This window comes from Rhea americana, unplaced genomic scaffold, assembly GCF_003343005.1.
Source record: "Rhea americana isolate MKP2758 unplaced genomic scaffold, rheAme1 scaffold_44, whole genome shotgun sequence".
In the NCBI taxonomy this organism is placed as follows: domain Eukaryota; kingdom Metazoa; phylum Chordata; class Aves; order Rheiformes; family Rheidae; genus Rhea; species Rhea americana.
In genome coordinates, this window is record NW_028186579.1 from 5,862,295 (window position 1) to 5,875,789 (window position 13,495).

A 13,495-nucleotide genomic window follows, 5' to 3' on the forward strand; every position below is an offset into this window, starting at 1 on the left:
ACTATTACTTACGCCACCTCAAAATCTGCTGCACAGAAAATACACTGGTAATTTGCTTATGTGGCTTTTGTAGATGCAATTATTGTTAGCAGGAGGAAAGAACTTTTCTAACAGAACACAATTCAAATGTAACATGTCATGGCCTCATGTCTTTAAGCTAATCCTTAAGGGCTTCTTGAGGCTTTTTGTACTTTTGGCAAAAAGTATAAAGAAGTATGCATTGTTGCTTCAGTTCCCAAACATTGGAAAGTTAAATATCTAGTCTGTCAGCCTCAGCTAAACAGAACAGAGATTGGTTTTGGGAAAAAAACAAATGGCAAATATCTCTGTTATTAAAGCTCACTTAAACAAGGACTGAAAATCTAACTATAAATTTTCTTACATCACAAGAAAAGTAGCCAGTAAAATGAAGGAAGATGCACCAGCTCAAAATTAAGCAGTTACTCGCATTGAAATGGAGAGACTTTATGCCCTAAAACAAGAGAAGYTAATTGAAGTAACACTGAGGTAGGTTACTCTAAAGAGTTAACACAGAAAAACTGAATCGCAATTGTTTGCTTGCTCTTGCTTTCTCTCTTAACCCTTAGGCATATTAAAGATTGCCAATGCCTAGATTCCACGATGAACACCACATAAATACACAAGGATGGAATAAGTTATATTTATGCTTTCCGATTGCAGTATCTTTCCTCTGATACAGAGATAACATGCGAAGGCGTAGCATTGAACTTCRGGGTTTATTAGCATGATTTTAAAATGACTATACATGACAAAGCAATGAATGAGTTATGTCAGACATCTCACATCATTTTGTGATGCTGCCTCCACATCACACATTTACAATCAGACGTACTGTAGGGTACTGAAAGAAAACCTGCTATTTTTAGGAAAACGAAGTATGCCTTTGTATTGACACTCTACTTGGTCTCAGGATGCTAGTATCTTTCTAAAGCCACTGTTGTAAAGGGGAAAATAAGCAATGTATTCATTAACATATGGGCCACTTACATATCTAGGTGGCCTGAAATACAGCCAAGAATCAACATGTGACTAAAACCGAAAATACAACGGAAACTAGCGACAGCCCATTCCTTTTTACTAGCAACTGAGCAGAAGAATTTTTTGCAACATGAAAGGATAATTACATGCTTGACTACAATTATTCTCTTAAATGATGTTAACACAAGTTAGGGAATTGATTAAAAAACCCGAYGAAAATGCAGAAGCTGCTCTATGTATTTGCATGTGTGTGTAACCTACATTTTCTTAAATAAAATACCTGGGAAGCCTTAAGCCTTTAGCTAAATCAAACCTTGGTCTTTTTTTTTCTTCAATTGTATCTATCAACTTATCGAGACCAATGTCCTTTTGATCAACATATCAAGCTATCATGTCCTTTTAYTCACACTAGACATCACTGAGATATTATAAAACTGTGATAGTTAGTACTTTTCCACCTTTTCTTCTCTACCCAGAAGCGCTTTCACCATTTAAAGGAAAGTCATTGTGGTACGGACCAGAAAAACAAAGTATCACTGAAATCAATGTTAGCGTAACTTGACTGCTGGATACTTGAAAAGTCTAATGCAGTTACTTTTGCCGTAATACAGATAAAGATGATAATTGCCTTGCTCTTTTTAAAAATCAAGTAAAATTTTTACAGGTCAACATCCACCAAAATTTCCTTAATGTATATTCCAGAATCGTACTTGGGCAAGTAGTTCACCCTCTCCCACACGAAAACAAAAAAAAAAAAATCTCAATATTCCTCATTAAGAGTATTACGAATACTAGAAGGTCCCTTCAAGGTATTAAACAAGGAAAGCTCCACTGTCAGGTGCACTGCAAAATGGGGCCTTGCACTACAGCAACTTCCAATTATCCCTAAGAAAAAGTCACTTGTAAGCTTGAAACCACTGTGATGACACACTGAAGCAGATGTAAGACTGAAATACTGAAGGGGACTGRGGAGCATTGGGACATTATTAATTGCAGAATTGGAAGAAGAGAAATCTAATGAAAGCAGACAGATTTCTCATCCTGACCCTTCCATTTCAGGAGTAAAAATTAGCTTATTAGCAAATCTGTTTGCCAACTGTATGGTCCAAAGATGGTAAAATGAAATATTGAGATACAATCCTAGAAAAACTAACTTACGAAAGCTGCAAATTCCAAAAACAGTTAATAAAGCCCTCTGGCTTCTGCAACAATTTCTTATTCAAAAATATTACTTACATATATATGTATACATACATACATATATAAATATACATATATAAAATAATTTGCCCAAAATGAAAAAAATTAAATAATCCCCAACTTAAAGCATTTAAAAAATTAAATATTCCTCTAGGTGCTGAAGAAGCATTCAGAATATGGTGCCACAGGAAAACACAGTGTGGTTTTCACAGTTTWGTAGGCAAAAGAATATTATATGTAGCCAATGACTTTTCTTCATTACCAGGTCACACATCCACACCACATTATGACTTTAAGCAACTGAAAGTGATATAACATTATCACTTACACAACATTTCTTACAGAAATGAGAAAAAGTTACAAAGTTCAGAAAAGAAATGAAAAGAACACTCCAGAAAAAAAGGTACCACTTACTGTTCAATACGTGGGGAGAGATACAGCTTAGGAAAAACCTGAGTAGCTTCCGCATCCTCAAAACTAACTGAAAGAAGTGCAACATCTTCTCCAGGATCTTCATTCACATCCTGTATATAAAAAATATAGGTAATACAGATAAAKTGACAGATAAACTGAATACTCTTAAGCTTACAGATAACTAATTATAGTCGAATACCAATTCAAYGGACACTTAAGAGGGGAATCTAGAGTGTGACCATTTAAAAATAGGTCCCTTCTCACTTTATTAGTACATACAAGATATTCTGAACTGCTCAATTTCCTTTAARGTATCAAAATAAAATTACTGTATTAGCAAGAGCACAGCCATGTATCGTTTCTTCCACTGACTGAAATACCCATTGCAGTAAAGACACAGATACATCATTACTAAAAATTCTAAATTTAACATAACAACTGACAAAAACATCAAAGAACTTTTTTGTTATAACACCACTAAATTACAGATTTTATATTTGTTATTTTTCAAAGTAGTATATGGCCCAAACTTCTTTCGTACTTGATTCCTACTTCTGTTGGGAACAGAGAAGTGTTTTGAGTCAGAAATGTGTATCTGGAAGTCATTGCTCCTGAGCTTCCTGCAAATTAAACCTCTGCATTATTTTCATAAAAGACTGCATAATCGAAGAATTACTGTAAAAAAAAAATCCACATTAAATACTAGGATGAGCAGTCTTAAAGCATTCACAATTTAGGCCTTGTTTGCATAACAACCACCAGTTATAATTTTAGGATCAGGTAGAACAAATTGTTTCTAGTTATGACCTGACATCTCTCCGACACATAAATCATATATAGCACAAACAACTGAACTTCTGCTACACGCAACCTCATTTAAGCTGTTGACCTCTAGTTAGAAAGTGATGACTTAGCAGCACGGTGACTTTTATTTACGACAAGTAATATGGTGCCACTTGCAACTCACAAACAGAAGCTCTTAAACATATCTCCGCATATGTACGCAGTAACTTGCCAAGATGCGTTTGTTTTTATCCGTTTTGGAAAAATATGAGAGGAAACAGATAACGCAGCAGACATGTACTCAGAGCAGGATCACCACGGTGCAGCGTGCCCTGGTATGTTCTGTCACACGGACAGCTGTGAGGAAGGAACATGCAAACTACTTAAACATTGTTAGGAGATCCTGCTCAAGCCGAAAAGGAAAAAAAAAAAGAAGAAAAAAAGGGACTGTTGAATGGTTTCAGGAAGACGATCTCATGCCACTCTTAAGCTCTGGCAGGACTGAAACAGTTGGTGTCCGGAGAGACTGGCTGCACGTTAGCTATTACGTGCAAAACACAACACGCTGAAAAGCTTAGCGATAAGCTGCAGGGAAGAATGGGTCTTAAAAAAGCCTGATTGTCCTATGTGAAAAATGAGACAGACCTGACAATGTTTTCTTAAACTCTGGCTTGATGTGCAGCTCAGTTCTGATGGCTGAAATGAAAGCGTGCTCCTAGAACCACCTATTATATGGTCATGGACGCACTCAGACTGGAAATCAGAACGTCGTCTAAAACATTCAGCAGCTTAAGGCGTGGGACAACACTCCATACGACTAGTGAGGACAAAACCTAATGCCTCCCCTGATGAGGTACGATTAGTTTATGGATAGGATTATATGTCATGGTTGGTTGCCTGTAATAGCAGGGGACAGGACCTCATGACCCACAGTGTTACTCTCAATATTATGTTTCCAAGTGATCCTGTGATCTACAAGATAAGAACCACCACAGATTACAAAGCCTTTTTCAAACACGGCAGTGCACATCTGAAGAGCGCAATCTTCATAACCTTCTTCCATTTCATSCATTTTCCTGGTTAATAAAACTTTATAAATAAGGAACAGCTTTCACTCCTGAAGCTGAATATGGTAATTAAACAGCCTTTTCCCCATTCATTTGATAATTGTCAATCAAACAAAAAAAGTATAAAATATTAAGCAGTAATGTTAATGATTAAAGAGATTTTAACAGGCATTCCCCAAATGATGACAAATATAGATAACACATTCACCATTTATGTGTACAGTTCTTCCAAGACCATATTTTTTTGCTTGTAAATTCTTTTCAAATAACTTCTTCGTATGGAAAATAACATACATGCTATTTACAAGCTGCATGGCACAACCAAATGTTTTTAATCTTTTATTTAGTATTAATCTTATGATGACGCACAGTTTTCGTATACGAGCAGTTTGACATCGTGGCATACAACCAGTTTCTAGAACACTACCAAAATACTTACTGGTCAAAGAGAATCCAAACGTGAAAACATGAAAAAAACAGGTTGAGGAACACTACTACAGCACCCATGATCCTATGCACTATTACTACACTGTATTCCTGCACTCACTAATGGCTACTTTAATCTGGAGACTCATATTGGGAAAAAAAAAATCTGATATATATAAATAATTATGACCTCTTTGCATGTTAAGCTGCAATACACTAGTGTCTCCGATAAACACAGTAACGTGAAACATGTAACATTTTTGATGTACAAAAACAACACACAACAACAGTGCAACTGCTGTTACCAGCACAGCATTGCATTACAAGTAATTCACATAGCTACTGCTCAACGCAAGTTTGAATGAACCGGCCACTTGCTTTCAAGTGGGTACATAATTTTGTCTCATGTACCTAAGAAACAAAAATGGAAGTGTTAATAAATAAATAAAATCAGTCAAACCCCCCCCCCCCCGCCCAAGCATTCCAATAGGGCTTTGAAAGGAAACGCAGCGCACCGCTACCAGCACGAACACTACGAGGCTGGGCAGCCTGGTGAAGCCCCTTTCTGTTTGACGCTGCACTGTTTCTTTCTTTGAGAACTCACTTTATTACTTTTACTTACGCAAGAATCTCCTCAGCAGAACTGCATTCAACCTTAGTGCGTCTGTTAAAAGTGTCGTTTACAAAACTAAATTGAAAACGCATGGCTTGCAGATAAACTGTGGAAAGCCTTTTAAATTAATAGACCTTTCTGAGGTCGTCTGTGCCAGTCACAATTTAACTCTTTCAGTGATACATCTTTCAGGGACGGTCTAAGAGTGTGTTAACGACGAGGTAAGACAACGTATCTTCATATTACTAAGCAATTACATTTTCCCAGAATTGAGGCTGATCTCCTCCTTTTACCCCAAGAATCCAAAGGCAAAGCTAGTTTTTATGCTCCTTATCCAAATCTAACCAGACACTGTCTACCTCTTTCCAATTTCAGCATGTATATTTTTCCTCAAAGAGCAGGTCAGATTTAAACATATTAAAAAAGCAAAATCCCCTCTATTTTTACTTTTTATTTTTCAGAGGAGAACCCAGTTGCTTCTTCAGTATTTTCTCTTTCAGTAAAAAAAGAAAAAAAAAAGCTTTTGAACTCAAATTATAACACGTTTTCTAGTTATGTTCATTTTCATAATTTGTATTTAACTAAATCTTACAGGATTTTTTTTAAACAATTTTAAATTTTAGAAGAAAAATAGATTTGGTACAAATTAAGAATGGCTATTTAATGTGAACATCAGTATTCAAGGTTGGAATTGCCAAGTTAAAGYACCATTTTATACCCATAGACCCTTTTCCACACAAAGCTTTACCGAAGATATAACTGAACTTCAGCAGAATGCAGAATACATCCTGGGCCACAGAAATTTTGAGGTTTAAAAATTGAATGTTTGTAAAAATATTTGAAATTACTAAGCATGTGATAGCTACTTATTAACCATGTGATAATGAATACCTATTACATTTTCCATAACAGTCTCATGATTGCTAGTAAAAGAAGCCCTAGCACATTACAATTCGAGAGATCCAAATCAGAGTTTTTAGGACATCTTTCTGCCATCTTGCTATTGTATACTTCTTATTTTTAAAAATCTTCTTTCATTTCATAAAACTTTAAAACCAAGAAAAGGATACTCCATTTAACACAGGAAATAAATAGCGTTCTGCCATAACTGCAAGGTTTGTTCTCTGTTTATAGAATACTTTGCACAGTATAGACTGATCTTTGACTAACACCTCTGAACCGCTGTGGAACTACAAAATAATACATTAAAAAAAGCAATGCGGTAACAAATGCAGAAAAAGAAAGTAAATAAGATTTTCAAYCCACATTTTTTTTTCAATTAAATAACACGTTCCATAAAGAAAAYTGTAATTTTTTAGCTTTTGAGTACATTATAAAAAAACTCATGACATTTCATTCTAATTTACTCTTTATCTATCCAGCCAGTGTAGATTAAAGGGTCATTAAATATGTATTTTAGAAACTCAAGAACAAAAGGCCATGTGAAAATACCAATATAGCACAGAACAAATGAAAAGGTTGTTTTAAGACATTAAGAAAATGTGTTTTCCTCGGAAGCTCAAGAAAAAGACATCAGGTATTACAAGATTCAAAGTTAAAACTTAAAATCTTACTTCTAGTTGTATCAGCACTGTTTAAACAACCATTTTTGTTAGCTTTCAYTCATATTAAAATAAATTTACATTCAAAAACATACTTCAATGTTTACCTCTGCTCTCTTTACAAAATACTTAATCTTTCCATAAAGTTAGTATAGGTTGTGCATGAGAATTATCAAAAACACTTCAAGTACACCATCTAAAAAGCATTGTTTTCTYGTATCCTACCTACTGTAATTGAAAACTGGGAATTTACTGGAACTGACAATTTATTATGAGTCAGATGGTTGATAGCCAGTCCAACCAAAACATCTGCTCTGCACAGTCACAACTGCTATAACCCATTTCCTCTTGTGTCTGGAGTCTAACCAAGTTGTACATTAGAGTTCCTTTTCCTTAAAGATGCAGATTCTGGAAAAACGGTTACTACCTTTTGTTATTTATCAAGAAAAAAACCCCCATCTTGCAACCTTTGATCAGTGTATGTTTTCAAGAACAGATATATCTATATGTGGCACTAAGTTTGCTTCTCTGCACTAAACAGTAACACGTGAAGTTTTAAGAGACTGCATGCTGTATTTCTAGAAAAATGCCTAGTGGGAAGGATAGTGGGAGAGGGCATCTGCGGCCAGTTAGGACCTGCTTTCAACCGAGAAAACTGGAAGATCTGAGAGATAGGGGGACTAAGACTGGGGAAAAAAGTGTGGAACGGGGTGATGTATGAAGTAGGGGATTTGGGATTAAGGGTCATGTTTAGTGGGATTAAATGTGAGTTAAGAGTGAGAGGAAAAAAAATCAGAGTTTGGTAGAAAGGCCAGGAAAGGATGAGCAAGAAGGAGGTATCAGCATGCCTTGGGAAGGATAAGCAGTTTTTGGCCTGGAGACATGGCGAGAAATGACGTAAGGGAGTAAAGGCTCCTGGAAGGACTGTTAATTTGCGCAGTAAGGACAAATAGCAATTGATTTTGGAGTAATAGCGAGGTAAGGAAAAGCACATCAACTGGTCAACTTACTAAATGTTCCCTATAGTACAGAGAGGCCAGAAAGAGAATTGACACRGTTAGCTGGACAGAAGCCTCTTGGAGCAGATTAGCCACCAAAAAAACAACTCTATGTTCAGGGCAAATCTACTTCAGGAGGCTCCTAATCCCAGTTGATCAGTCCAACCTCTTCTTGGAGTTTTTTGACCTCTCAACTMTGACAAATAATGAATAATTTTGTGGTATGGAGTTGAGTGAATGGAAACCTTCAACAGATGAAGAGGTGGATGGGATTGCTTAAAATAATATAACCGAAGACTAAACTCCATTTCCAACCTAAGTGATACAGAAGTCTTTAATACCACCATCAAGTAAGTGTCTATCTCTCAGCCTTACCAAGTTMCTCAATTTCAAAGAAGTTGAGTATGAAATACGTATTTCAGAAACCTTTCTGGAAAAAAAAAATCTCCAGCGGAAAAATGYACGATAATAAAAAGTAATCAAAAATTAATTTATGTTAGGGTTAAACTTAATGAATGTAATTTGGCGTGATATATACTTGTATTGGAACTACACTTATTGACTAATCAGAAGTGAGTAACCGTATTTCTGGTTTACAAACTGAAATCAGAATTGCATCTTAGCAGGATAAACAACACTATTTACTTTATTAGTACCAATGAACTACTTGCAACACAAGGGTTAGCAAAGTTGTCCTTTTCCCTTCAAATGACAGCGTGCACTAATGTGAAAAACAACTACCTAAAGAAGCACAAGCAACTCTTACCCCTACTGCATAGTAGTTTCACTAGACAAATTTGAAACAAGTAGTCACATGTTCTCCAACTCYCCCCTTYGTGTGTGTGTGTGTGTATATACATACATGCACGCACATAAAGGAGTATATATGTGTACATATATATTTTTATATATATATATATACACACATATACACACACACAGACATATATATCTATATATGTATAGACAGATATGTAATGTTTCTTAAAAAATAACAGAACATACTAGAGGAAATTAGACTATGGAATGTGAAGTGGCAAAAGAGCCTGAGAAATCTGCTTCACTCTAGGGAGAATATGCAATTATTCCAGGAAATTCTTTCTTCTATCTTCCAGGAAATCCACCAGGTCTGATCAAGGAGTGCAGATTCTTTAAATAGAACCTTTTATGAAAACAAAGGCAGTTACCTTGCATGCACTGCCCAAAGCATTGAAATGTTCCACAAACAGTCCTTCTCCCAAGGTAATACAATATAACATCTGCCTAAATCAGTCTGGGCAAAGACATACCAAAGAACATGTTTAAGCCCATAGTAATTCCTCTTTCAAATGTCATATGAAAATGGCAGTCTGGGAACAACTTTGTAGAATCTAACTAGCTTATCTGGTGGACAACATAGAGTTTTCTTCATTAAAACAAAAATAAATAACTATCTAATATCTAATAAATAACTAAATAAGTATCAGCAAGAGCTCCAAGGATACCCTTTGGCATCAATAACTGAACATGAACATAAATGCAATTTTCTTTAAGTATAACCCACACTCYCCTTTATTGTTTTACTGTTCTACATATAAATCTACTGTGCTACCCCAAGACAAGTTGAGGTGTGTGGTGCCTACATGACTTTCTTTTAGTATGTCCATGGCAATTTATCACTACTTTCATAAAAAGAGTCAGGTAAAGAACTCTGTTAGGAAAAGAAAATAAAGGCTAAATACAAAGAACAACATTCTCCATGAACACACATGCTAGAATTCACAACTTTCAAGATTAATGTTATACAAATGGATAAAAGTTAACTTATTTTGGCAGSTTGATAAGTTGTGGTGACACTTTCACCACAGCTTTACTGCTTGCTTAGGTCAGAAAAACAAAATTTCAATATGAAACAGATTCCTTCAAAGGTCAAAAGTATGATTTGGTCAGTTTGAAGATTCAAATTTGAAATAAATAACTGAAGTGTGGTACAGTTTTTCTAAACTAATATTAGGGTAATGTGTAAATACAATTGATTTCAAGTGAGCTAAATGTTTCTATACATTAATTTTATATACAAGAGATACAAAATATATCTGCAAGGGAAGATAGTTCCATCTTTGGAACTTGTTTGTTTGTTTTAAGTCCCAGAACAACCATATTTATTAAATATGTTTTAATGACACTGCAGTAGGTATATTTCATGTTTAGAAGAGTGGCATGTAAAGTGTTTGTTATCTTAAATTTCAATTCATTCAATGTGACTTATGTACGAGCGTATCAGAGAAAGCGCTCTACCTTCCCTAATATTAAGGCTTCATATCCAGATTAAAATAMGAATAAATTATTTAGATAGTTTAGAATTCCACTATAATGAAGATAGTAAAAATAACCTCTTTTTTYCCCCTGCACTTTCATGAAAAAGTACTGTTATTTCCTAGGACCTCAAGTTATCCAACTCTGAAGAGGAGTGCTTAACTTCSTCCTCTCTCTATGCACACTTTGCCTAATTTATAGGTTTATAACCATACACATCACTAAAATACTACAGTTTTACTATAAAGAAAATGAGGTTTAGAATGAAAAATCCCCTATTACTCCGAGGAACTTCTGCAATCTGGAAAGAGATTCCAACACCAGCCTATCTTTTTTAAGACTTCAGGCAAGGCAGTCGCATGTCTCGGCCATCAACAGCTAGTAACTGGCTGYATAAAATGTTCAGAGACTCCAAAAYACAGTTTTTATAGAAGTCACTCCGGGTCTAGCACGTCTGCGCTTTTAACAGAGAGCAGCATCTGTGGACTCAGAACAAGCTATGTTGCCATGTCTTGACAAACAACTTTTCTCTTTAAAGCAAGAGCACCATAAAAACAGTTCTCAAAAATCAAGATGTTGTTCCTTCAACCAACAAACATTCCAGCAGTTATTTTACTGACATCAGTGACACTTCTGGCAGAATAAAGCACAGCACAACGTGAGCAACAGTATGAGAATTTGTCTGAAAGAACAACACTGAAATTTAAATGTTTCCTTATAAGAACACATCTTGGATAAACGACACTTCACAACTTGGTTGTAAACAATGATTGACACTTTTACAAAAAAGTTTTATGTAGCTTAAACACATTCTAAGTGCCTTAAAGAGCCAAATTTGGTTAGAAAGTTAMGGGTGACCAGCAAGCATAAAAATGTAGTAAATACTGTATTTCCACTAATATCACCAGCATCCTAAATCAGGAATCATTTGGGGAGAGTACGCAGAAGAGGAGAGGAGGAGCCAGCATTATTTTGTTCATTTAAACTTTAAGTGTATTAGGGAAAGCCATGCTGTTTTTGGACAAACACTAAATTCAGTCATAGGTACACACATACRTGTATGCGTATTTATATTGCGTATAGGTCCTCACTGTATGGAGAATCAATATTCATCACTGTTTTATATGTTCTCTGTTTAAAATTTTAATCAGAAATGATCAATAATGAAGATTCAGGATTTAGGGATGTAATTAATTCTACCGCTGTTAGGATTCAGGCGCTCTTGCTACACGCCAAGGAATTCCCTTGCCAACAACAGTCATCACTGTGTATCAAAGATGACATTTCTTTCACACCTATCTCTGTATTGCTACCTAYTTTTATCACTTTGAATGCTCCAAACTGTATTAAGAATCACAAATGCAGATCATTACCCACCTTTAGAGTACTCTCCCRTTCAAAGACTATGGAATACAAAATGTTATATATGTATTTAGGCTGAATTACTTGAAACACAACATAAAAGGAAAGTGCATTTACAATATTTATAAATGTAAAAAACACACTTTCAATGCTCTTTGAAACAAATGAATAGGAACAAAAAGGAAATATAGAAAACAACATATTTGTGTGACCTCTGTTGGATCACTTCCAYGTGATTTCTTTCTTTATAAGTGTCCCAAAGCTATCAAGTTGCTTCCTCAACAGCTAGCTATGATCTTTTTTTTTTTAATACAAAAGCCCTTGTGTTCTTAAGTTTCCTTTCACAGGAAAAGGTTAAGATTTTGGGGTGTACAACTTGGAAATCAAATCCCTCATTGAGATTTCACTTAAATTTGAACCCTTGAAGCCCACCACTTTAGATGGATGGTCCATAATTTATTCAGAAGGCAATACTTACATTGTTCCTCAAAATTATTAACTTCTCATCTCTTTGGAAATTGTCTTTGCAGAGGCCAAGGAGCAGTTATATCAYGTCATAGTGGAAAATAAGACCTGCTTATAAATGCCTAAGTACTTAATTTGAGTTTGAATAGATCAGTAACCCAGTTTGAAAYAAAGTCATTTTCCTGTCACAACAAAATCCCAATCTCCAAGCCTTTCTATGCATGAGTATTTTTTTCTTATATTTATATTCTTGTCAGTTTTCAGTGGATTAGTACATAGAGCTTAAAACTGAGAGCAGATTCAGGGGTAACTATTCTGAGGGAAGATTGTAATGAATTTGTGGAAGTAATGATCTCAGGTACTCAGCTGAGTCTTTGAACAACACCAGGACACTAATTAGAACAATTTTAGTAAAGTTCATGAAATGGCTAAGCCATACAATTAATAAATATTATAGGAAAAAAATAGAGTATAAGTTGAAATGTAGTGAAACATAAACATCTATGATAGTTATTTCTGTAACCATGTTGTGGTTGAAGGTCAGCATTTTTTTAAAAAAAATCAATCTAACTTTTCAATAAAATCTTTTTTCCCCCTTCTTCACATACTCTTCTTACAGGTTCCTGGTTCAGTGAATATCACTCTGCAGAATCAGAAATACTATAGATTACATGGGTCACAACAAGAATTCCAGTGTAATGCTGTATTCTGAGATATATCTTCAGTGAACCAGGAAGCACCAACAAGATTTCACAGATGAAAAAGTGAATAATCAAAGTGTAAGATGAAAGCAAGCAAAGTTACACTTGTTCAGTGCTCTTTCTCCAATGCAGCTTAGTATCGTTGACCTGCTTTAAAAATAYGAAACACTTTCTTTTACAGGAAGGTGCAAATATTAACTGTTTAGAGTTGTTTTGTCAATTGTAGTTTACTGAGAATAATGAAAAAGTTTCTTATTAAAATCCACAGCACTTTTGATTCAYAAACTCTTTATTATGCATTAATATTTAAAATGTATAATACTTATTTCAAGAAAATCCTCTTATTCCTTTGTCCCTATATTTCACTTATGTCTAAGGGATCTAAAAAAAAGAGGTTCTCTTTCTGCTTGGTATAAAAAATGTGCAAATTGGAGCACCCTGTCCACTTGAGCCCTACATACAAACTTTCATCACTGCAGCAAAGAGCATGGTGTAATCATGTGCGGAAATGCTCATATGCACGGATGACACCAACAGTATCTTAGAGTATCAGTACCTTAACAGTATCTTTAGTATCTTATCAGAACTAGCTTCTGTTTAAAAAAAAAAA

General features: G+C 35.1%; 1 protein-coding gene across 1 annotated transcript in view; it reads right to left on the bottom strand.

Moving 5' to 3' along the window:
* The window catches only part of BABAM2 (BRISC and BRCA1 A complex member 2), a 174,038-nt gene that overhangs the window by 83,438 nt on the left and 77,105 nt on the right, over nucleotides 1-13,495 (bottom strand). The window contains exon 6 of the mRNA XM_085315893.1: nucleotides 2,614-2,723. Within this exon, the coding sequence (XP_085172019.1) occupies nucleotides 2,614-2,723 (110 nt within the window). The remainder of the gene's footprint in view (nucleotides 1-2,613; nucleotides 2,724-13,495) is intronic.